Source organism: Anopheles nili, chromosome 2 (assembly GCF_943737925.1).
Source record: "Anopheles nili chromosome 2, idAnoNiliSN_F5_01, whole genome shotgun sequence".
Classification (NCBI taxonomy): Eukaryota; Metazoa; Arthropoda; class Insecta; order Diptera; family Culicidae; genus Anopheles; species Anopheles nili.
This window is the reverse complement of record NC_071291.1, coordinates 73037296-73062182: the sequence shown is the minus strand read 5'-3', so window position 1 is coordinate 73062182 and position 24887 is coordinate 73037296. Positions and strand designations below refer to the sequence as shown.

Genomic DNA, 24887 nt, shown 5'->3' with positions numbered 1-24887 from the left:
CAAGAAAGGAAAAAAAAGAAAACATTTTTTGACTTTCCATACTTTTCACCGAATGAGAAACATTCCTTGTCGAAAGAATGTCCTTCTCGTATCCACCCACACCGTAGTTGCTCACAACAGTGCTTTTTTGTGTCATTTCAAACCACACATCTGTACACGGCTTCGTGCGGAATTCATGCACATAACTTGCGGAAAATGGCCACCGGCCCTAATGCGTTCCCGATAAAGGCCCGACGTTCGGTGTCCCTGCTTCTCAGTAAACTGGAGCTCAGGGACATCATGGGACGTGCGACTGACAAGGAATGTTGAAGCCATCTTTTCATGTTGACCAACGAACCAATCATTCATAAACATTTGATGGCTTAGCGGCAAACGAACGACGGATACGGCATGGTAAGGGCTTCGGGAGGATCTTTTCCCTTACTTTTTCATTTCTCAGCCGGACTTTGAAAATGAGATTTTATTTTGCGGAACATCTTGTTAGAGAACTAGTGAGTTCAGTCACAGTGCTAGTGCAACAAGTTGCATTGAGTCGCACGAAAGTGTGCGGAAAACAGTTTCTCTTCTGTAGACTGTTTGAAATCTGGAAGAGCAAACTGAAGAGGAAGCGTCAAAAGCATCAGACGTCTCTATCATACCGCTCCAATCCATACAAACGGCATTTGGAGACAATAATTTAATGCAACAAATCTTGCTTTTAAAACATCATTGGTTGTGTTCTTTCCTCAAACAAAGCTAACTTATAGAAGGGGCGTTAAAAATTTAAGATTTGAACTTGACCAAGCTGCTCGTCAAAACCACCAGGCGCCTCCATCAGACCGATCCATTCGAATCAAACGATATTTCAAAACAATAATTTAATGCAACAAATCTCTCTTTAAGATAATCGTTTGTTTTATCTTTTTCTCAAACAAAGCTAACTTGCAGTGGGTATATTGAAAATAAAGAAGTAAAGATTGTAAATGCTGCTCCTAAAAACCACCATGCGCCTCCATCGAACCGAAACATTCCTTTCAAACGGTATGTGGGATCAATAATATAATGCAATTATGCTGTTTATTTTAATAATCCTTGAGCAAGTTGTATTTTCAAATAAACGTAGCTTAAAATGCGGTTTGTTTGTAAACAAAAACTTCCTATCTTTAAATTGACCTGCCGCACTGAGAGCAAAATATAACTCATCGACTGACTATACACAAGTAATGAAATGTGTTTCAATCTCTGCATTCATATTTTTCCACTCACAAAAAACAAAGTTCCACTGGGAATAAGTCCTCCACGACACAGCGGATATGTAGCGTGTCAGATTTTTGTTTTTGCAAAAAGAAAAACCCACCTCGGAAGCGACAAAACTTTCCACCTCCGTTAAAAATTCCACCCAGTGCAATCCCCGACGGCGTCGCGGGTCTCCGATCTTGCCGCGAAAGTTCGTGTCTTACCAAAACTACTCAAAAGCGATCCACTTGGGAAGCTTTCGGAAGCCAATCCGGAGCAATGGGGGACGAGCACTGCAAACACAACGAAGCACTTCCGCGAGCACTTCAAACAATTGCCCTTACGGGTGGGTAAAGCAGCATGGATGGGTCACAAAAATGCATATCCTGCCCCGCCAGCACCAAGTCCCGTTGCAGCAATAACATTCTAAATTGGATTTCCTGCGCCGCATTGTGAACCGCGGGTGCATGGCCCCGTACTCCGGAACGCGCTGGTTTCAACGGTGGCGAGCGGATTTTTCGGTCGAGCAAGGCAAATTGAGTAAAAGTATAACGAGATTATGGTATAATCTCGTCCCCGTATCGTGGTGGAGCCCGACCGAAGCAACGGTGACATCCGTCCTCGCGGCCAGATGCACCCTCGGGAAGGGCATGTTTATTATCTTACGAAAGGTTTACGTTCTACTATTTATTCCTCGGCTGAGTGATTTTCGGGATGAACGCTTTAAAGAAAACGCTGCCCCTCAACAGCAGCTGTTGCGGGTAATGGTTTGTAGCATTAACGGGCAGTTAAGGACATTTTATGGGCTGACAAAATTCCAAACGTAGGGAAATCTACTTAAATATTTAATAAACTATTCTCATAACAATAAACTATAACCAAATGTATCCTTAACATAACGCTGCGTTTCGAACCAACCACGAATTTGAGCCAAAAATGGACCATACGATCGAGGTTAGGTAGGAAATGGTTGAGGAAACATCGGTTGCTATAGTACAGCATCAAGCCATCATCTCGATGCGCAGCATTTTGGCATCGCACACATGTGTTTCAGTCTGAGCTCCATTTCAACCGGACATCCATTTATTATCGCGCTCCGTAATCAACCGACCGCTCGAACCAACCGAATCGTCGCGACACCGGATGCGGAATCTGACCGCGTCCTGGATTTTCGATTTGTCGCAAGTGGCTAGTTGGTGCCCGGTTTTGCATCTCTCTCTAACGCCACTTGGGCAACTGAGAAGGACCGTCGACATCCGGTTTAGAGCGATATGAACAGTAAACGAAGTGCCGTCCGGTTCGGCGAACGGTTGGGTCAATAAATTTTCCCACCAGAATCCGAATGCAACACGCGGCAAAACCCGGCCCGTGAATGGGAACCAAGCTCCAGGATCGAGGCTTCGATTTATCTGGATCGAATCAACTGTCTAATCGAAAAGGCCCTGGGGCTTCAATTTTGACCATCACTGCTGTGGGCAGGATTCATGCCCTAGGTTTCGCATCCGACACTACATCGTTATGGAAAATTCAATCAAGCGCTCTAATTGGGTAACGGATTATCTCGCAAATTCGTCAAACTCACAAAAGAGTGGGCTGTAAATCTGTAATAGGGCCAGAAGTAGAGTGAGAGATGTTGGGTTTCTATTCAAGTAAATCTGCTTGCGAATTGAAACCTTCTACCTAAAGTGAACTCTGGGTAAAGATGTTTGAATCCGTAATGAAAACATAGCGCCTTAAACTAGGCAATCTCATGACGTTTCAATTTCCAAAACTCATGATCAAGCGTATGTATCAAGCGGTGTAGCTCAGTGTGGTTAACGCCTCGCCAAAGCGTATCTCTCCAAGATGCGCTGCGCAACTGCTCATTCTCGTCTTTGCTTGGACTTTCTTCGCCACCGGAAGCATATAATTACAATATCCAATCATTCCCCCCATCCCATGCTGCTCCCGGTTCCGCAGGGCGGAAGTCATAAAGCTGTCCCGGAGCCACGGATGCCGGGTTACGTGCCGAACAGTAATTAAATTTAAAATATTGTTGCGGCCACCGACGACGCCAACGGTGCTGCCGTGGTTGCTGTGGTTAGTGTAAGCGAGCGCTCGACCTGCGCTACCTACCAACTAGGAAGTCGTTCTAACGATGGAGGGATTGATTTAAAGGTGTATTAAAATTCATTTTCCGTCGTTTATTAACCGAGAGCGCCGTATATTTTAATAATGTCTCACGGAATCACGACCGCTGATGGTAATGAAATGAAGCGAATGATAATGGGTGATATTGCGATAAACTATCGGTGCCGTTACTTCAGCGCGATAGTATCCTACCGATTTAACAGCCCGTTGCAGGTGATAATTATTTCAGCCGGTGTTTTTCATTAGTTACTTTTATTTGTTTTGCTTTAACGCAAACAAATGTATGCTTGACTTTGAACGACGAATGCCCGCACGCGCCCGGTGACGTTTGGAAATCTAGTGGAGAAAACAATTCCACACCCGATTTGCTGCTCCCTGTACGCTCAATTCCACACGCTAACCGTTCGTACTGTCCGTCAACACCCTGCCAGGCATTTGCACGGTATGCATTCCAATGCCGATGCCTGACTTTCCAACAGCACCAGCCAGACACGCAGTTGTTGAGCTCCCACCCGTCGGCTCGTGTTGCTAAGATTAACTGCACCACCGGCATGATGAAAAGCGATTTTCACTGGTCCACCAAGGAACGCACCCGCCGTATGTAATGTCATGTAATGTCGAGGACTCCAAAAATAATCTATCCTCGCGCTCGCATCCTAACCGATGGACACCGTTACCCTTTCGTTCGGAGTTAGCCGCAGTAAAACGCAACAACCACTGGCGGTCGAGATTTCGTGTCCATGTGCGGTGGAAAGAGGACGTGAAATGGAAAACCTGCCGGTCCTTACCTCGAAGACGATGAAGGGTGCACGCAGCGAACATACAACAGTCATTAATCATATTCCGTCGCGCAACAGAACCGGTTAAAACTACTGACAGATGGACGCCAAATTGGCTTAGAATGAGGCTCAAGAAAAATTGTAATCTTGTGTGACTAATTAGTGTCGTGCGGATGAGAAAACGGGATCGACGCCTAACGGATGAGCGGACGTGGATAGGAACGTGCAATGATTGCTCTACTAATTAAAGATCGCCCATTCTTTTCGGGTTATTGTGGGAAGCAAGGGGCACAAAGCACACAATTCACATTCATATCAGAAATTATACAAAGACGAAACAGCAATCAAAAGTTAACTTCAGATTCGCATAGAAATATGAGACACACTACATCGGCTTACCGCCACCCTCATCTTATTACCACCTCTGGGCATTTGTGTACGAATTTTCGAATATCATCCCTGCTCTCTTTCCTAATCTCCATACAAACCGCCCTCACTAAATCTGAGCGGCTCGTGAAACTAGTTGAGCTCGAGTGCTATACAGTGACATTCCGGAACAAAGGCTGCTTGGAATCTATAATGCAAAGAAGAAATTCAAAAAGGTATAGTACTTTTAAAATGTTGGAATTTTATTATTATTCGAAGGAATATGAATTAAATATGATGCGGCTGAAGAGCATTTTTACAAATAATTTGATTTGGTATCGTTCCTAGTATAACACTCAACATAGTTTCGTGCCAATTTGTACTGCACTGTAGAACAAAATACAGACAAAGAAGACAGCGTAAACGAGAGCTGTTTCTATCGGAGCCGTAACCATGTGGCCCCATTTGCGTTTACTGCAGACACGAGAACCATCGGGCATTGCCACACGAATGTTTTCCCATTCATCACGTTTATAATTGTACTTTTGATTTCCACCCAAATCTGATGGGAGTGAATGCGTAGAGACGAACGCCAGGGCCGGTTCGATGAAGAATGACGACAGAAGATGGTGTAATTATTTACAGAGCCTTCAATCTTTCGACCTCGATCGTGGTGCATTCATGTGTTGAGGTTCGCATGGTACGTTTTTTTTTATTTTTTTTTTTTTTTTGCTCATTTTTTATGTCAGCTAAATCGAGCGTCAAATGATACCAATTCATCGATCAGCTGGTGATGATTGACACGAATTTAATATACCATCCGATACAAAAACAAAACGATAATTTCACAATACGTTTCCCTCACTGTACATTTTTGGGTCTTGAGATAATCTATTCCATAATATCCAAACGGCAATTTCCATAATGTTCCCTCTTCATCTGTCCAAACCGCTGCCAGTAGATCGTTGCACGCCAAACCCCAGCTCCATAACGATGACGACGATGATGATGATGAGAGGGCTTTTGCTGGTCTTTTGGCTACATTTTCCTTACCCAGCAAGCCAGTGGTTTGCCTGCTGCGATGCGCAGTTCAAATCGTCACTCGCACGCCACCGGACGCGTCTCACGGTGGTGGCGTTTAAAAGTTCGTTTGCTCAAAAGCGCACCCGCGTGCTGTGCGGGAGAAAAGGGTTGCTGCGATTGTGAGTGAAGTTTGCCGAGTGAAAACCCCGTCGCCGGTGGTGCAACTGACACATGTCAGCGCGTTCCACGGAACCGCGACGGGTGACAAGCGTCTTTCTCACGCGCAAGCGACAGCTGCCCGATTCCCGCACCCGGTCTTTGTTTGTCCGGTGTTCCCGGTTTGAATGGGAGTAAAATTAGCATCAACACACCGGTGTCGGTGCGGTGGGCAGCGGCTTCGACCCGCGGAGGGCAACATTTAATTGACTGTTTGACAGACGTGTCGGAGCCGCTCGTCGAGGGAGGTCCCCATGGGTGGTGGAGTGAGCCGCACTATGGTACGTCCACCATCACCCTCAGGCACCTAAAAATATGTAAAAAATCGAACGAGTCACTTCAAATCACCGCCGGCTCACCGATCGTGGCCCTAAGCGGCATCAAACCGTGCGCAATCGGCATGTCGTTTGTCACAGCGAATTTAACCAGCGTCATCAAGGGATGCTTCTTCGACCAGCAGTATATGCGTATGTGTGTGCTGATGTGTCAGAACGGTTCGTTTGAATCAAGCAACCAGCGCAACAAGTTGCCACACGCTGGCCGTGAAAGCGCAAACGAACTGTCTGATCCGGGAAACATCTGGTGCCCCGAGGATGAACTCCGGCCAGGTGGTTCCTGTTCCGTTCCAGAGCGCCATTCGGAAGCGTAACCATAAATAAATAAATACCCATCCCGGCCTACCCCGAAGGTGAAGTAAATCAAGCGTTGGTGTCTCGGGTTTCGGCAACTTTGACCGACACCACTTCCGAGTGAAAGCGGAACGCGATCTCGCACACGCGATCAAGCAGCGCAAGAAAACACGGCAGAATATGGTCACCCAGCTAGGGGACCGACTTCCCAGCGCCACGAAACGGCAAGCGTATAAGAAGGCAACCAAGAAAGAGACAGAGAGAGAGAGAGAGAGAAAACGGGACAGAAAGAAAGAGCCAGAACTCACTGTGACTGTGATTTGTGGTTCTAAAAATACGAAATTGTATCTCGCACCCGCGTGCCATACCCGGCGTGCCGAAAACAGCATCGGTCCGTCCGCCGTCGGTTGGTGACAGAAGAGTGAAATTTGTCGTGAAAAGCATCGGCACAGCTCCCGCACGGTGTTGTCGAGTGTGAGAAATTATTTTCCCCCAATTGGTACGCTTCAGTTTCCAATCGCTCGCGGCACGTAACCACTTTCGTATCCGAAGCGCGAGGATAGGCGTGTGGGTTTGTGAGTGAGTGAAGTTTAGTTCCGGAACCAGCAAGAGAATGCCTTCGAATTACAGGAAAAAGGTAAGTTCAGGCTGCTGGAGGACCAAACAAACAATAAACAATGCAACTTTTAAAAACACCTATAAACATCGAACATGATTTTGAAACTAGGTGCAATGGAGGCGCCTGGTGCTCCGTGTTCGAGAGCATCGCTGTACAATAACATTTATTTGCAAGACGAAATAAATTCAGTTTTAACCAATTACCGATTTCCATTCAAACACACTAGCTGTAGCATAATAATATAGTTTTGAATAATCAAATAATACTTAAGTTATAATGTGAAATTCATTCGATGGAGACGCCTGGTAGTTTCTACCAGACAGTATGTTACTAACTTAACTTCTATTTTGAAATCAGCAGTTATCTGCAACTGTGTAACAAACTGCTCAAAATACTACGCATACCTCAAACCATTGTGCTCACTCAGGAAAGTTACATCTACAGAGGCAGTTCTCAAACCGAGAATGCATTCCTAGAAGTTCCTATGGCACGATCGGAAAATGCCATTACGCGACGTACCGAATCCGTAAGACAACCAGCTCGGGAACCGTGCACTTGCAGTTTCCCAGCCACAGACCACCATCGACGCAACAAACCACCCCATTTCCGGTCCAACTCACGACGTATAACCAACTCCAAGCGCTCCAACTAGCTCGTCGGTTAATTATAAAATATCTCTCCCGAGGCAACTGTACGGCGGTCCGTGGTTTGCGGCTCACCATTTGTCCCTCGGCCAATTGTTTGGCACACGACAACTATTTAGTGGCCTTTTCGCAGAAGCTAATAATCCAACCTCCGCCAACTCGTCAGTAGCGCAAGCCACATTGTCACGTCCCGCGTGTTGGTGCGCCAGTGGAGAGGACAATAATGCGCTGTGGCGGTTTGAGGCGCATGTTTTTCTTCTTCATCTTCCCATTCCTTGTGCGTTTTGTTTATGTGCCTTCGTGCGAGAGAAGCGCTTTCCCGGCATTCGCGTTCTCCGACGTTCGCACAATAAAGCCGCTAGGAAAATGCTAACAGGTGTTTCCGTTGCAAGTGTATTTATATACCCACCCGCGATGACTCGTGCTAGAGCAGCTGTATCGGCTGCCGTTGCGTATCATCTGTCTCGCGTAACAATCGAAGGCGATCTGAACGAGCTTCAACGAACTACGGTGGCAGGAAGCTTTGGTAGTGGCTCCAAATTTGCATCCGTGGACGGTGGAATGTTGCCAACAGCGTGCACTTTTTGATTAATCAATTTTCATTGCTGATCAACGGATGAATCGGTGCTGGCGTTCTTTCATGTTTAACATGCAGGCCTCATCCGTTGGACGGGATAAAACCTAATTAATCATTAAAACAGTGTGAAATACCAAGCCGATCGTGACTATCGATGCATTTCGTTCAACTACTCTGATGAAACCCCGAATACATACATTATTAGCATGTGGTTCGGTTTTTCCGTTGGTTCAACCCACACCCAGAAATGCCGAAAAGCAGCCATAGCTCTACGAACCGTTATGCATTAATGCATGCGAATGCCATCCATTTGCAGGACCATAGTTTTCGTTTACGTTCAACGGCTCGCAGGAAAAACATAACCCAGGCCCTCTTCCGACACGGTGTAAGCATGGCAACAAGGCAAATTAATTAGCTCTGTAAACGACGCGCGAAACGAACAACATCCGTTTACCCACCAAACGCGGTATGGCCGCGGGGAAAATAAAACCCGCTTAAATCATTCACAAACATCACGCGATAGCGTCATCGTGTTGTCATTTATGTTCCGGGAACTCAAGTGAGAATGGTTTGGTGCACGCGTCGTTTTTAAAGGTGACATCGTGTGGGAAACAATTCGAACCGTTTCATCCTTTAATGAGGGGTGGATCTACACGATTATCATGGGTATTTAAGAACTTTTGAACCCTTGCATATGTTGATCCGTCCATGTTTTCCGGTGTGTTAGACGTTCGTGCATGCTATTCCCAATAATTAATGTATGTTGGTATGCCATTCTGATCATTTCATTCCAGAAACATAAGAAACCAAACCAACCAACAGACGCTCACAAAGAGGGTGGTTTTGTAAGCACGCAAGAAAGCGTTACACCGAGTAATAAACAACCGACCATCAAGCTGCCTTATTTGGTTAAGCGCTCCGAACAGGTTGGAAGGTAAGGGTTCTCTTTTTTTTTGCAAAGATAGCACGAAAAGATGAACGGCGATTTACTTACGTATCCCCTGTAGGTACATCGTGGCAGCGCGAGATATCAAAGCCGGAGATGCCATCATAGAGACGGATCCACTCGTCGTTGGTCCTTGTGCGGAAAGCGAACCGGTCTGTGTGGCTTGTCACAGTACGTTCGACCCGGGAAGTGCAATTCACAGGTGACGTATTTCTTTTCTCCGATTCCCCAGTAGAGCCTTTGATTATATAGTATTTTTGTTTACAGATGTGAGACCTGTCGTTGGCGGATATGTTCACCGAATTGTTACGGGCTCAGTCCGGGGGGCGCTCATCAACAGCTCGAATGCATTCCACTGAGAGATAAGGCTGTCGACAAGCTACTGCAGAATGCGAGCGCGCCCCAAGTGAAGCTAATGTACGAAGCCATACTTAGCCTGCGGTGTATGCTGCTCAAAACCGTCGACCCGGAGCGATATAACCGGCTGCTGGATATGGATCCACTCAACGCCGTCCGGCAGCAGATTCCGAAACTTTGGAACCGCAACCAAAACGAGATCGTACGTCGGATCCGAGATGAGTGGGGCTTCCAGGAGTACTCCGAGCAGGAGCTGCACACCATCTGCGGGATCATCGAGGTCAATGCGTTCGAGGTCGGACAGGAGCCTGTGAAAGCACGTGCTCTCTTCCCGGAAGCGTACCTTCTTATGCACGACTGCACACCAAACACCGGCCACACCGACGACCTGCGAACACATCGGCTCACCGTACGAGCACTCCAGGATGTGAAAGCTGGCGAAACGCTTACACTCACCTATGCGTACATCTTACAGGGTACGATCAAGCGGCGGCAGCATTTGCATGCGGAAAAGTTCTTCTGGTGCAACTGCCGTCGTTGCACGGATCCTACCGAGCTCGGCACCAACTGCAGCGCATTGCGGTGTACCAAGTGCCAGCGAGGACACATCCTGCCTACGAATCCGCTCGATCAGGAAGCCGACTGGCGGTGTCAACAGTGCTCCGAAGGAATGTCCTGCGAAGCGATTGTGCTGTTGCTTGAAAAGCTCTCCCAGGAGCTCGAGCGAATCGATGGCAACGATGTTGCCGGTTTGGAGGCTTTTGTACGCTCACAAAGCACCGTGCTGCACGACAACCATTACCTGTTGCTGGCGGCGAAGCATTCACTTTGCGAGCTGTACGGCAAGATCGAGGGCTATCTTATACCGCAGCTTAGTGTCGAGCAGCTGAAACGCAAGGAAACGCTCTGCCGTGATCTGCTCGAGGTGGTGGATCAGCTGGAACCTGGGCTGAGCAGGCTGCGGGGCACGATCATGTACGAAATACACGTGCCATTGCTGATCGAATCCGGGCAGCTCTTCCAGCGGGGTGTTATTCAGCGGGCGGAGCTACGTCGCAGGCTGAAGGAGGTTCAGCGATTCTTGCGAGAAAGTGAACGAATCTTGGCGTTGGAACCGGAAGGATCACCAGAGTATGGGATTGCGTTAGCGGCTCGGGAGGCATTGAAAAATATGGGACCTATTTAAGGACCACCGGTCAGGGGTAGTAGCAAAATGATCAATAAACAGATGAACAAATTTATGGCGAGAAAAATAAAGAGCCATTCTCTAATCTTTGGAGACAAACAAAGAAATTTTCGTATTTAAATATCATAATAAACCAAACGTTTTCGAGTTTGACAGCGAAATTTCAAACCATCCAAAGTCGTCTGACGTTTTGAAATCAGCGTGCTTGTGTGCAGCGTGTGTGCACGGTTGTTTTGATTAATTTTACGTTGAATGAAAGGGTTTTACATAGTTTTATACAAAGCTTGCTGATTTGTGAACGAATATGGCGCCACCCAAAGTGAAACTACACAAAACCACTGGGAAACTTAAGTCTATTCCTCGTCCTAATACCGTTAGTTCTCCTGTGGTCAGAGTTCCTGCTCCTGTGGCCACAGCAAACGACGCCACACCATCCGAAGCGGACCGGCAGTTCGAACTAGAGCTTTACTGGTGCATTCAGCAGTTGGAATCGTCTCTTAGCCTTCCACAAGTTCGGGAGAATAACAAGAAAAGTATGCAGCTATGACCTAAACGAACAAATTCCTGATGCATATTTAAAATGATCTCCCATTTCATCACTTCTCAGCTGAAGATACCACCAAGCTCATCAACACACTGAAGAGTGGAACTCAGCCGATCATCCGGAAACGACAAATCATGCGTACCACTTTCGGGGACTATCGGAGTAAAATGGCCGCGGAAGAACAAACACTTGCTGTGGATCCGAACAGTATACGCTTCGAGGAACCGAAAGAGAAGGCCAGATTTCATTTTGTTAAAAAATCCGCCATCCTCAATGGAGACAAAAATTTTCGATTCAACTTTGCAACGAATGGTAACGATTCTGCACCACCCGTTACGATAGCTAATGGATCGGACAATCCCGTTGAGCATCGGATTGCGGATACCTCTAGCAATCTCGGCACCATTGTTCCTTCCGATAATTCATTTCGGTTTAATTTCGCTGTTACCACCGAATAGGTAATGGATTCGTTGTATAAGAAAGACATCTTGAATAAAACTGATATAAACTTACTCAACAGACAAATGTTTAGCCCCAAATTATGAAAGGACTTCGGAGATATACCGCTGTCTGCTTTGATCCTTGATTGTAAGACGTTCCGAGTTCTACTGCAGGAACAAAACCGATAGGGGACTGAAGTGCAGGATAAGTAAGTTAAAACCGCATGCTGTATGGTTAACTTTACATAGACAGAGGCCGATTAGGAATATATTTATCGTAAATATAAATTTACTGCATATCGTTAAAACATTCTAGGAAAAGAAGGTTGTCGGGCGAAATTTTGCTGCGTTTTTTCATCTTATCCACTAGTTTGTCTAGTTGACATGGCTCGGGACGGTATGCATTGGGAGTTCCGGCCGCACACCAGCCCATTGCGCTTATCAAACAGGCAATCCCGCAAGGATTACGATAGTCTCATCGAGTGTGGGGCATGCTGCGAATTAAACAAATCGGTGGCGTAGACCTACACAGTGACAAGCTCTAAGAGTCACCTCCCTTCGTTTTGGCGTCCTTTTCTACGGTTCCAAAGAACATGTGGCGCAGGGGAAAAATAACAATGTGTGTTAGAATTTGAATTCATTGCTTCTGAGTGGTTGCATTACCCCGTTTCTCAGCCTCACGTCTTGCAGCCGCTTCCGCACGGTGTTGCTTGATGATTGCTAGCCGCGCCAGATCTGCCTTTGCCTGGGCTGTTTTGCCTTCCGCGTGCCGTTTCTGGTAGGCTGCCGCGGCTCGTTGCTTCTCCAATTCTTCCTTCTCGCGACGTGTCAGCTGTGCTTCCTCGTCCGCCCCTACATCATCCACTTTCCTGTGGGCCTTCTTGGCCACACGGTTGGGGTTTTGGATTTGTATCACCGATTGGGCTCCTTTGGCCTTCTCATCTTCGGATTCGGACTCATCAGAATCATCCTCTCCTTCCTCTTCGTTGTCCTCATCCTCGTCGTCATCGTCTGAGTCGCCTTCCCTCGTCTTCCGCCATTTTTTCTCTTCCTCGTCCTTCTTTCGTTGCGCTTCTAGCTCTTCCGGGTTGGTGAAGTTGCGGTTGCGTCCTTTGTGGTTTACGTACTTTCCTGCAACAATGCACAATATCTCGTTTATAGTTTGTACCAGACGTTGCGCTGAGCCACTGCAATCACTCAGTGCATCCTAGCACAAGCCTTTTGTTTGGTTCCACAGCACCAGTGCCGAACCAACATCCGTCCCCGAACCGTACCTCGCGGCATGATACGATTTGATGCTCAGCAACGATATCACAGCACTAGCAGGCGACTGGCGCTGGTAATAATAGCTTTAGTCTCTACCCGATCCCGAGGGGTATTTTCGCGCAACGAATTTGTATTTATTTTCTGGCGGATTCCTCACAACCAAACGTGTCCTTCCGAGTCGAAACGATGCGAAAAGACGTCTGACACAAGCTGACAATTGTCAAAGTGACATTCAACCAACAGGTTATGGCCCCTTGAAAGCGTCATTTCATAGTGAAATCGGCGGAATTAGATATTTTACATTTTCATTTAAAAATAGACTTTATTACACAAAAGAAATGTACAACAAATAATCTCTCTTATTAATGCGTTTTTGGAAAGAACATAATTCAAATTTATTCAAGTAGGCGGCTCAAAGACATTATAAACAACAGACCGGGTTATCCCAAACAGTTTCGGAATGTCAGTTGTGGTGAATTTGAGCATTTCAGGTTGTTTCTTTTAACAAATAGCATGTTTTCCGAATTTAACGTATAAGCATGTAAACGGTTGACTTATACTCATCTCAACCTTGTATTAGCATTATCGGCTCTGTTATTTATAGAAAATTATTCTATTTTACTGGAGCCGAATACACGCCAGAACTGTCTATTGGAAGTATAGCGCGTTGCTGCCATTGTGCTCTATGCGGCGAACAGTGATTCTTTGAATAACTTGCGATACGGTGCTTTTTTTGAGATTTCTAATGGAAGCCGAAGGAAAAATTAAGAATCAAATAGTGATAACGCACTATGTGAACCCTCATAAATTTTGGTACAAACCGTTTCGCGTAGGCAATAGGAACAAACAACAAAGGCAGCTCGAAGACGCGATCGATGAATACTGTGAACAACGTTACTATAACCAAGACTATGGACCGTACGAACCCATTTTAGGCGAGGTATTACTGAGGGTCCACGATACCCGGCGTGTTGGTAGCGTGTGTTCACTACGTGTATCAATCTTTCTTTTCGGCCAGGTGGTAGCGGCATTCGACCCCGTTCGTGAACGATGGCTTCGGTACAGCGTCGACAAGATATACGAATTCAAAGGACAGACGAAGTACCGGCTTTGGTCAATTGACGAAGGAATGCCCAAGGATGTCGCACGCGAACTGCTGAAACCTTTGCCCGAAAACTTCCACGATAAGTCCACTTCCAGCGTGAAGCGAGGAGCTTTGAAAAACATTCTTCCATCGCACAATGTAAAGCATACTCTGCTTGCCGGTTTGCTAGTTTAATTACGTTATTTTCTTTACTGTATTCCGCAGGTTTTCGATCCCATTGAAGAGATGCTAAGCAAACGTATGTCCCCGATATGGAATAGCTTTGCGAACACGACGATGAAATCGTTCATTGAAGGGGCTCAGTATATTTGCTACGAAAATGTTGCGAACTATACGATCGGTGGCGAGACGATTGATTTTGGGAACTTATTATTCTTCACTACAAGCAAATCCTTTAGCGCCGTGACTGTTCTCTCCGAAGCAGGACTCGGAATGATAGTTGAATCCAGTAATTTCATATCTCGTAAGTGGAAACGACAAACCTAGCTTGTTAAATGATACTCATTCACGCACGATGCCTTTGTTTTTCAGAAATATCCGAAACCAATGTATTGTCCAGTAGTCGATCATCTTCTGTGGTTGAAGATTCACCCGAACAATCATTCCCAAAATATATGACGCCTCCACAATTCGCGGATGTTGGAGAAAAGGGTCAAAACCAGATCAGTATTCTAAATGGAGTTAATGAACGAGACTTTGATGAATCGGTTAGCATGATTGGAGTACAACAGATAAAAATTATACCAACCCCCAAGGCTCAACCTGTTGCGAACAATACCCTTGCAGTTACTGTTGAAGCACCCAATTCGGGAACTAAAAAGATAAGCAAGCTTGCACAAAAAATACATGGTTTGAGACAAGGCTCGAAAAATGCGTCACCGATTACGCAGCCAAAGGAGCAGCAGGTCAACACGATTGTTACTATACCTAAGGCAAAAGAAACTCCCTCAACGCTACAGGCAGTTCAGCCTTCTCCGCAACAACACTCAGGTGTACAAGAATTGAAAATTGTGTCACCGAGTTCGAAGCCGATGGAACAAAAAACAGGAACAGGAACTATCGACAACGCATCACCAACTCCATCCAATCCCCAAAAAGTTCAAGCTTCTCCACATCGACACTCAGATCAACCCGGGGAACCGATACGCAACGATCCAAACTCACTAACCATTGATGTTTGCCAGTCTGAAAAGTTGGAATACGCGTTGATGCACGCCTCGATCGACGAACCGGCTGTGAAACAGACTTGTGCGACCCCTCCAAATGTAGTAGAGATTCCCCAACAGCAAACGCCAAGAGTCGACGTCAACCCTACCGGGAAGCAAGGGCGAATATCTCAAAGATACAACCTGAAGAATCGAATCGCCCTTGCCAAAACGAAGCAAAACAAGGAAAACCGCAAGGAACCCGAGCCCGAATCACCTGTCCCCTTAAAGGGCTTTGCTCCGGCGGGTGTCTCACTGGAGAGCATAATGCGGAAGGATCTACCCGAAGTGGCGACGGTTCAGAGCAATGGGGAACTTAAACGGTTTGAAAAAATGATTCAAGAAGAAAAATGGTAAGAATAATTTAAAATTCTTCAGCTTTTAATACTCACTAAAAGTACAGAAAACCAACTATCTCAGGCCTAACAATGCTATAAGATTTAGTTTCGAACCATCCAAAAGTACGTAGGATATTAACATGGAAAATGAATAGTAATTTGTAATGAGAAGTTGAATAAATTAAATGATGTCGATGATGTCAGAGTGGGTTGTTGTGTATTTGTACGATTTCCTCGGATTGAAATTGGCCATGTCTCAGATGGTTTGCTTAGCTGTCTATGTCTGCTGAAATATCACTCTATCGATCACCTGCTAAACCACACATGCGCTAAATATTTTCTTTCTTGTTTTTTTTTTCACTTCCAGTATATTCTCCCGCCAGACCCGCTATCGTGTGTTGGTGCATGGAGCTAAAGTACCTAAACCCATCGATAGCATTACTAGCGCCAATTTTAGCCCAAACGTTCACCACGCGTTGGAGCAACTTGGCATCTCAAATATGCACCGGTTGCAAGCCTATTCGTGGCCACACATAATGCGCGGGAACTCGTTCCTGTGTGTGAATACCGCGGCGACAGGCAAAACCTTTGCCTACCTGCCAGCCGTATGCTCTGTGGTCCAGGTAATGCCGTGGTTTTCGATCGATCGGCCAATCCCCGGACTAACCGTTTCTACCCCAATTTTCAGAGACATATCGAGGAAGCTATCGTACCACCCGTTTCCGGTCCGGTGTGCATCATTATCTGCTACACGTCGCGCGAGGTGCAACGCATTGGGTTCTACTGTCGAAAGCTGCTCCGTACGGAGGCTAATTCGCATTTGGCCGTGCATGAGTGTTATGGCGTTCGAAACGTATTAAAAACTTGCGTAAGTAAATCGGTCACTGCTTCGGTTTTGGTTGATCGTTGCTCGATCTTTCCTCTCGATTTATATTGTTCGATTGATCGCCTTTTCCTTCAGAACTTGCTGTTTAATAGTTGTGCGATTTTGATCACAACTGCCCCCTGCTACCGACGGTTGTACGAACGCATGCCGGAGGCGTTCGTGCGCAAACGCATCCAAACGGTGGTGATCGACAACATCGAGGAGATTCTGCCGCATTTCGGCCCAGAATTGCAGCTTCTGTGTAAGAACTGTGACCAGCAGGGGTTGCAAATGATCGTTACGGCCGGCCACTGGTTATCAGCCCTGGTTGGATTTTTCCGACGATATAACAATATGATCATTTGCATCGGCGCGTTTTTCGAGGCGGCGGTATACGCGAAGGCGGCGTTCCATCTGCGACTTGGGCGAGGTTCTGAGCGAAAGCAGCTCGAGCTGATTAAGTACATCAAGCAGCATGATTATCGAACCGAACGCACGATCGTCTTTGGGAACGACAGCGCCGATTTGGAGACGATCGGGGAAGCCTTGCGACAAAACTCCATCAACCACGTGGTGTGTAGCGGAAAGATGGTGATGCAAAAACACGCTGGCTTCCAAAGCTGGGACCAACAAGTCCGAGGGGACATGGTGGTGCTCGTCTGCTGCGACGAGCTGCAGGCTGATCTGAACATTGCTATGGCACAACATATAATCCACTTTTCGCTACCGCCAACCTGGTCCTCCTTTACGAGGCGATTCGCATGTTCGTTCGATTACTACGAATGTCCCTACCTAGAGTCGGTTAGTACCGATAAAGGACGGCCTACGACGCTGGTGCTGCTAAACGAAAACAACAATCAGCAGCTACCGAAACTGATCGACTTCCTGGAGCTGCACAAGACACCCATCCCGCAGGAATTGGTGATGCTAGCACAGGTTGGAATCGTGCGTGTTCTTGGATTGCTAAAGTTGCTTTTTAAACGTGCCTTTTTTTGTCTCTTATTTTTTTTTAGAACATTCGCAGCCACCAGGAACGTACCCGAGTGCTCGACGGTCGAGCGGTTTCGTTGCTCTGCACGCACGTACTTGGATTTGCAGGGTGCCGTAGCAGCAGATCCTGCGTGTACCGACACGTACTAACGGTGGATGATCTCGCCCCAATGAATGTTCCCACCGACGGTAGGATTAAGGTCAAAATTGCTCACGTCTTCTCACCGGTTCACTTTGCTGTGCGGCTGGAGGGGCATCGGCTACCGGGTTCAACTACATGGAAGGTATTGCACGATAGCGAGCGTTATACGCTCCAGGACTTTGCTTTGCAGGTTCACTTTGCCAATGAAGAACGCCACCAGATGTATGGCGTTCCAAAGCGGAACGAACTGTGTGCTGTGTTCTACGAGCAGAACTACTGGCGCTGTCGGATCATCAACTTTGAAGAGCTAAAGTAAGTAAATTCGATGGAGCCAGGAAGAATCCTTCTATCTCGATCAAACGCCAATGAATGGTGTTTGACGTTTGCTTTTTTCTAGCACACCAGACAATATCGGAAAGGTACAACTGCTGCTGCTCGACATTGGCCGAATCGTGCACGTGAATTCGTCCGCCTTGCTGTTGTTGCCGGAAAAATTCCGTGATCTGTCCGGGCAGACGATCGACGTGCGCATTGCCGGTGTCATACCTCACGATTTCGAACAGGACTGGGACAAATCGGCAACCAATATGGCGCGAGAGTGGATAAAAAAGTACGAAAGTAAACCCAACTGCCACATTGAGGGAAACGTGTTGCTGGCACTGCGGGACACCATCTGGGTGGACGAGCTGTACCTGGTGGAGCAGCTCGAAGATCTCAAAACGACACTAGTCACGGAGAAGATTCGTGCGACTATTATTGCGAAGCAGTTTGGCATCGCCGACAAGGAATCGTTCGTAAAGGTTAGCCAGCTCGTGCGTGATTGCGAAGCGCTGCGAATCCTTCCTGAATCCGATTCCAAGGAAATGGTGCACACCGAAGCGCAAGAGGAACCACAAGAAGCTGCGATAGACGAACAGCTAGCCGAAGACTGCTTTAGTATGGTTGATAAACACGGGAACATTCCATCGGACGATGAAGAGATGCAAAAACCCGAATTAACGCAGGCTGTATCCGGATTGCAACCGTCGGTACTCGCGAACAGCATCGCTAACGAAGAGGAAATTCATTTGCCATCCCCGGAGGAGACTACCGAACGCCGTCCTTCCGAGTCGTTTGAGATGCTACCCCCCACGCAGGAAAAGGACGAAGAGAGCCAGCATCAGTTCGATTCGTTGATCGTAAATACCGAATATAGCGTAGTAATCGGACGTTACTATTCACCGGACAATTTTTACGTCTTCCGTTCTGAGAAGTAATTTGCGCTTCCCTTCGTAAATCGTAACTGTGCCAGCTCTTATGACCATTCGTTAACGATCCTTTATAGATTGCGCGAGGTTCAAGAACAGATCGAGAAGTTCACGGGCAAGAAAACCAATTTGACACCCCTGACGAATCCGCATGCCGGCCAGTACTGCCTCGTGTTCTACGAGAATATGTTCCAGCGTGGTCGCCTCGTAGCCAAGGCGAACGAAAACACTGATCAGAAGGGTTTGGATGTGTTCTTCTTAGATTTCGGCGGAATACTAACGTGCTACCTAGAGGAACTGTACACTATTCCGGATCACTTACTGTGTCGGCTACCGTTTTTGGTTCGCATAACCTGTGTTACCTTCTTTTTACGATACCACCCATTCGCCCTACAATTTTGTTTTCTTCGCTTTTGTAGGCCATTAAGGGAAGCTTTGCGTTCATACAGCCGACAACTGGCACGAGCTGGACGGAGGAAGTCTCCAACAAGATCTACGACGACGTGCTGGAGAAGTACAACCAGGGCAACATGTTGGCCCGCGTCATTCGTCCTAAATATTCCCAGGAGGGAGCCGAACAGCCCATCGAAGGCTGCCGATGGTACGAGTTGCTGCTATTCGAGGCGAACAGCACCAACCTGTTCGGAATCGTGCAGGATATACTGTTCTACGAACTAGCCATCTGCAGCATCGATGAACAGGAGAATCCGCTCGATTTGACGGATTGTGACGATGACGAAGAGAGTTTGGTGCAGGTGAATTTCACGAACGAGGAAATGCTGCAGATATTAATGCAGCAACCGATACAGAAGCGTGATGGCGATGTCACCAAATCCATCGACGAGCCAGCACGGATAGTCGAGATAAGCGATGAAGAAGCTGCCTGTATGTCGCGTTCGCCTTCCCGCATGTCCGTCAGTACCGAAGGCAACTCGTCAGTCCGGCCTGCGCTAGGCACACGTAAACGGCGTGCAACGAAAGCTTCTGCATCGACGACCGGTCGGGGTTCCAGTGTGCCAGCAGTCGTACTGCCCCGTTTGAACAGTGACTATCGCTTTCCTCAAGTCGTCTGGCAGCAGGACGATTTCTTTGTCGTGATGCGCGTGAACGCACCGGACGTCGCTCGGTACGATCTAACGGTGGACATCGACGCACTGCTGCTAAAATTCGTCAGCGGAGAAGGCGAGAGCTATCTGCTTCCGCTTAATCTATTCGGTCCGGTCGAGCCGCAGCACACGACGCACGAAATCCGTGGTCTTATGATCGTGATCCGACTGCTCAAGCTGGTACCCACCATCGGTTGGCCCACGCTGCTTAATCACACCAGCAAGGTACCATGGCTAAAGGAGGCGACCAGCGTTGATGGTTCGGGTTCCGGGTCGGACGACATGTTCGCGACCAACCGGTGGAAGCAAATGCTTCCGGTGAAGATGGACGACCCGTGCGATACCGTGTGGAATGAGTCGGACGATGCGGCCGGTTCCGACTCTGATGATATGATGGAAGATAAGCTGTTTCTGCGTAGCGGATAACAACAAAAAGAAACGGTTGAATTAATTTTACGGAACTTTAAGGAATTCTTTATTCGAACCTTTTCGTTTTACGACAATATAAAAATATATTTTTATAAACTTTTGTAAGAAAATATGTCAAGATCTTTGTATCTTTGCATGAGCTGTTTTGGTTTGTAAAGTGCCCTAAGCAGGGCGTAACAAGCTATTTCCAATCAAAAAGTAAGAAAATTCAACGCTTAAATTTCATCCATGGAGCAAGTACCACTCAATTGAGAAAATTAATCAAGAGCGAATAACGCGAAACAGTGCAAAAATTCTTAATAGTAATGGTATTAAAAGAAGGAAACAAATAACGGTTATTGCTGCCAAACCATCAGAACTAAACTGCTTGGTAAGCTCGTTCGATTCGTGTTTTGTATCCCTTTCGGTAATAAACTAACTCGTTATATGGTATTGAAATTCAAAATTCGTTCAAATATTCATTTTCGTCGGGTACGTTGTCGTTCAGGCGCGTGTTGTCGCACAAGATACCTTCACACATCAGCATAGCCGAAACATCTAGAGGTGAACAAAAAAAACTTACTAATTAACGAACAACAGTAGCGTTGTTACTTTTCCTAAGTATACGCGCCGTCCAGTTCTGTCGTCAGATTGGACAAAATATTGTACTTCGGGCATCTTCTGGAAGCAGTCTGGTTTCGTTGGTGCATCTCGTGTTACGAATATGGAACCGTTTTACGGTTCTGGCGTGGTTAGTTGCAGCTACTCTGCAACGGAAGGCAATCTTGAAGCCACAATGTGATGCCCACAGAGAGTGTGATGTTACGCGATATTTTGTCGCTCCCGCCCGTCCGAGAGAAATACTTTTTGGCACCCATGGTAATGGCACGCGTTCACCGAAATGGTAAGGTTATGCAAACTTTAATCCATACCCAACAGCAGCTTGTACTGCTTTAGCAGTACTTCCTCATCAACCAGCGTCACATCCCAATGTGAGTCGGCGTCAGCCTTGAGATCTTTTGAGAAGCTTTGAAACAACAAGTCGAGCATTTCCTCTTGCTGTTTTCCATCCATTTCAGTCGACAGCTTCTCTGGGGAGTTCTTAGAAGATTGTTTGCTGGAGGACGGTTGGGCATCGGCAGTACGAGTATGCTTTGCCGACGAGGCGCGTTTTTTAGCATTCTGCTTACAAGCAACCTCTTCTACAGTGCGTTGTAGCGATGGACTCAACACACCGTTCGTGACGTGTAGCTCGAGATAATATATGGCCTCACGCAAATTGTTCGCATTTATCTTGAGGCTTACCGATGCCACTTCTGAGGAATACCCAAGCTCCACCAGTTGCCTCAGCAGCTCCTTGTCCACACGGACCGCGTGTAATAGTTTATTTTGCAGACTTTCCCCGTTTGATTGCAGCTGATTCAAGGCTTCGTTAATATCGTTCTTGCTATGCTTCATCGCCATAGCCGCCAGTTCCTCTGGATATCCCATTTCCATCAGGATGTCCACTTGGTCTAAGTCAAGGCGCATCCCACCCTCTTCCACAACGTTGTGACCAATCGTTTCGTACAGCTTTATTTCGCGCGATTTGCGCTTTGCGTTATTCTGCAGTGTTTGCCTGCGGTTAAGAATGTGTTCGATCGCAGCCTCCATGTCGTTGGCGCTTACGCGAAGCGCAATCCGGCTCTCAGTCATCGAGTAACCACACTCCATCAAGCGGCTAAGAGTTGCGTCGTCGATGCGAAGCTTCGTCAGCTCACTTTCCACCACCTGGAACATCGTACGGGCATCATCGCGCTTGTTCTGGTGAAAAAACAGCACCGCTTTCAAGAGATGCAGCCGCACGAAAAGCGCTTTTTCATACGACTCTTCTCCCCGGAGGGCTGCCACGCGCTGCATATTGGCACTGTAGCTTTGTTGCAGTCGTTTCTCACACACCTGCAGGCGTACTTCTGCGTCCGGAAGCTGATTAATATTCTGAAACGTAAAAACGAGCCGTGGTCGTATTAGAAACTATCGATTTGGTTCGGGCCAAATCGGCCAAACTTACCTGCAACAACAGGTAACACCATACAATATCCATATTAAGCAGGGCATAGTTATCTACGACATTCAGTAGTTCCGAGTTACAAGCGCACAGATCATGGTCCGCTTCGAGCATGAGCAGCAGCGCTTCCTCGTGTCTTCCAGCTTTCATGGCCACCTTTCCTTTCTCGTACAGGGTGAGCCCCATGAGAAGTGCCTTTTTCTCGTCTTTCGGTAGAAAAATCGCATTGCCTGATTGATCTTCAAGCTGTAATCGAAGAATGAAAGAGGTGAATTAATTTTGCAGCACATGACCGTCCGTAGCAATCTTACTTACGCTGAGAAAATTCCATCTTTCATTCCTCGAGAGTATCAGTTCGGCATCTGCTCGTATTTTCTGCACCCGACCGTACATCAATGACTCGGATTTAGCTTCTTTCTCGTCGATTGCCATCACGAGAGCTAACACGACAGCGCCGTTTCCAATATTCTGCTCCAGCAGCGTGCGGTCTCCGTTGATGATCTTTCCCGTGCAGACCATCTTTATCCTGAGAATTATGTTGCAATAATCAATATATAATCCCATCCTTCCACACGTACCACCCACGTTGTGTGTGGAAAACTCACTTTCTAGCATCCAGCATAAGTTGCTGTGCTATTTTTTCACTAAGTGCCCATCCTGTTTCTGTGGTTTTAATTTTCAGATTGAATTCTCGTCGATCCACCGCCGATTGTGTTGGGGCGCGTACCTTCAATGTGGCAATACCCGTCTTCTGAAATTCGTCTTTCGATTCGAGCTTGTCTAAGGCATTCCGCTGGAGTGCGATCAATGCCTTCTCGCAAAGATCGATGGGTATGGCCAGCTCTGTGCCGAGCGATTCAGCCATTGTGCGAATCTCTGCCATATTGGTGAGACGCTCCGCGGTTAGAAACGGTGTTTGCCAGAGCTTGATATGTCTCTCGTTCAATAATGCACGCAGTTGAATAAGATGATTTTCGCGCTCCAATTCCGCCATTGTCCGTCAGAACCTTGGGTCAAAATCATAAATTTTGCAGATTTACATTTGAAAATTATAAAGACGGAATTAAGTTAAAAAAGAGTAAGATGCAACAAAAGAACATAGAGCACGTAACCATTAATTCTTCAATATTTGCTTGAAATTACGGTTGGCCAGCTGCATTTTTTTTCTGTCATAATTCTATTTTTGTTACAACTGCTTCTCTTTTAACCCTACTTCTTTGCAGGGCTGGAACAAAGCGAAATTGGTAGAAGCAAACTGCGCCCTTATTTTAACTGAGACACTTTTCCTTAATTAATTCGGGTGGGTGCAAACTACAGGAACCGTTCTGGGGAACTGTTCCTTTTTCCATACAAATTGTATGAACGATGTCCGGAACCATCGGTTCCGACAAAATTACGGGAACCGATGGAACGGACCGATGGGCTTGTGTAGCAGTGCATGCTTGCGATCGCTGACGTAAGGGTTTGTAGCAGGGAACGAGCGAGCAATAGCGTTACATATTTTGCTTTTGGAAGTGCTGATGCTGAAGATAAAACGATTTGGTTCCAGAACCGCGGTACAGATTTGCACCCAACCTAACTAAACCAAGCGACGCCTAACGTAACCAAAAATGTTTTTTATAAAATGCTTCGCGGTTCAAATACAGGTAACGTTCACATCTTCGAGCCCAATTCATTTCCTGTACGCAATTCCCGACTGGTGGGACAACCCTATCACTTTTCACTGACTTCAACACGTGGCATTAGTAAAATTGCAAGACTTACCAAATTTCCTCAAACAATTGAAACTCACTACGTACTTTTCTACGATCTAGACCGAGCAACTTACTGCCAGTACCGCTTCGCACCAGTGACAAAGCTAAAATGAAACGCGAATGTCAATTTTCATCAGCTTCAACCGTTTGGTACACGATGAACGCACGAACGCGCCAAGCGCCGGCGAGTTTCGTTGAACTAACGTACATCGGAAACGGATAGCACCTTCTTTGTGAATATCTTTTTATTCCGTGGAGAATGATGAAATTTACAGACCTACCGTTGAACAAGAGGAGACATCCGGTAGCCGCCTTTTTATTCACTTCCTGAATGACGGTGTCATATTATTCCGTCTTTCGGAGGCGTCTACCAGTTGAATGAGTTCTTGGTGCTAATATTTTAAATTTCCAGCTATCACGAACGAAACACCGACGAAAACAATAATATAAAGTCGCATAAACAGATATACTTGTTGATCTATCGTACGTCAGATGGCATTTGACAGCAATAATGTGCGAAAACTCCATCCAAAAACAGACGATATTTGTTTCAAAAATCTATTTTTTGTTTAAACGCACTGCTTTTAATTCGTCCAATGTATTTTATGCATTTAATACAGTGTGAAAAGTATTACACAAAATCACTATAAATTAATATTTTCAGCGAAGAGTTTGTGTAGCGCGGAACCCTACAACAGTTGGCATCCACACGATTCTACGCAATATCTGATGAATAGCCATTA

At 46.5% G+C, this 24887-nt stretch overlaps 5 protein-coding genes across 5 annotated transcripts; 3 read left to right on the top strand and 2 right to left on the bottom strand.

Moving 5' to 3' along the window:
- The first annotated feature begins 6957 nt into the window (after positions 1 to 6957).
- LOC128720214 (SET domain-containing protein SmydA-8) lies at positions 6958 to 10746 on the top strand. The gene is made up of 4 exons (XM_053813873.1): positions 6958 to 6995; positions 8993 to 9132; positions 9206 to 9346; positions 9412 to 10746. Exons 1-4 carry the CDS (start codon positions 6972 to 6974, stop codon positions 10685 to 10687), a joined length of 1581 nt encoding a protein of 526 aa, XP_053669848.1. The 5' UTR covers positions 6958 to 6971; the 3' UTR covers positions 10688 to 10746.
- Positions 10747 to 10991: 245 nt separating this feature from the next.
- Positions 10992 to 11697, top strand: LOC128720346 (UPF0488 protein CG14286). The gene is made up of 2 exons (XM_053814010.1): positions 10992 to 11220; positions 11295 to 11697. The coding sequence occupies exons 1-2, from the start codon at positions 10992 to 10994 to the stop codon at positions 11687 to 11689; spliced, it is 624 nt and encodes a 207-aa protein (XP_053669985.1). The 3' UTR covers positions 11690 to 11697.
- Positions 11698 to 11921: 224 nt separating this feature from the next.
- On the bottom strand, positions 11922 to 13099 carry LOC128731386 (28 kDa heat- and acid-stable phosphoprotein-like). The gene is made up of 3 exons (XM_053824502.1): positions 12946 to 13099; positions 12335 to 12802; positions 11922 to 12247 (listed from the first exon to the last, which is right to left on the bottom strand). The coding sequence occupies exons 1-3, from the start codon at positions 12953 to 12955 to the stop codon at positions 12213 to 12215; spliced, it is 513 nt and encodes a 170-aa protein (XP_053680477.1). The 5' UTR covers positions 12956 to 13099; the 3' UTR covers positions 11922 to 12212.
- A 583-nt stretch (positions 13100 to 13682) lies between these two features.
- LOC128730136 (uncharacterized) lies at positions 13683 to 20371 on the top strand. The gene is made up of 12 exons (XM_053823169.1): positions 13683 to 13877; positions 13956 to 14180; positions 14247 to 14505; positions 14574 to 15062; positions 15168 to 15600; positions 15953 to 16208; positions 16274 to 16453; positions 16547 to 17386; positions 17464 to 17894; positions 17980 to 18834; positions 18907 to 19171; positions 19249 to 20371. The coding sequence occupies exons 1-12, from the start codon at positions 13683 to 13685 to the stop codon at positions 20359 to 20361; spliced, it is 5541 nt and encodes a 1846-aa protein (XP_053679144.1). The 3' UTR covers positions 20362 to 20371.
- An 893-nt stretch (positions 20372 to 21264) lies between these two features.
- Positions 21265 to 23384, bottom strand: LOC128720606 (NEDD8 ultimate buster 1). The gene is made up of 4 exons (XM_053814284.1): positions 22996 to 23384; positions 22706 to 22916; positions 22394 to 22636; positions 21265 to 22320 (listed from the first exon to the last, which is right to left on the bottom strand). Exons 1-4 carry the CDS (start codon positions 23382 to 23384, stop codon positions 21265 to 21267), a joined length of 1899 nt encoding a protein of 632 aa, XP_053670259.1.
- Positions 23385 to 24887: the final 1503 nt, after the last annotated feature.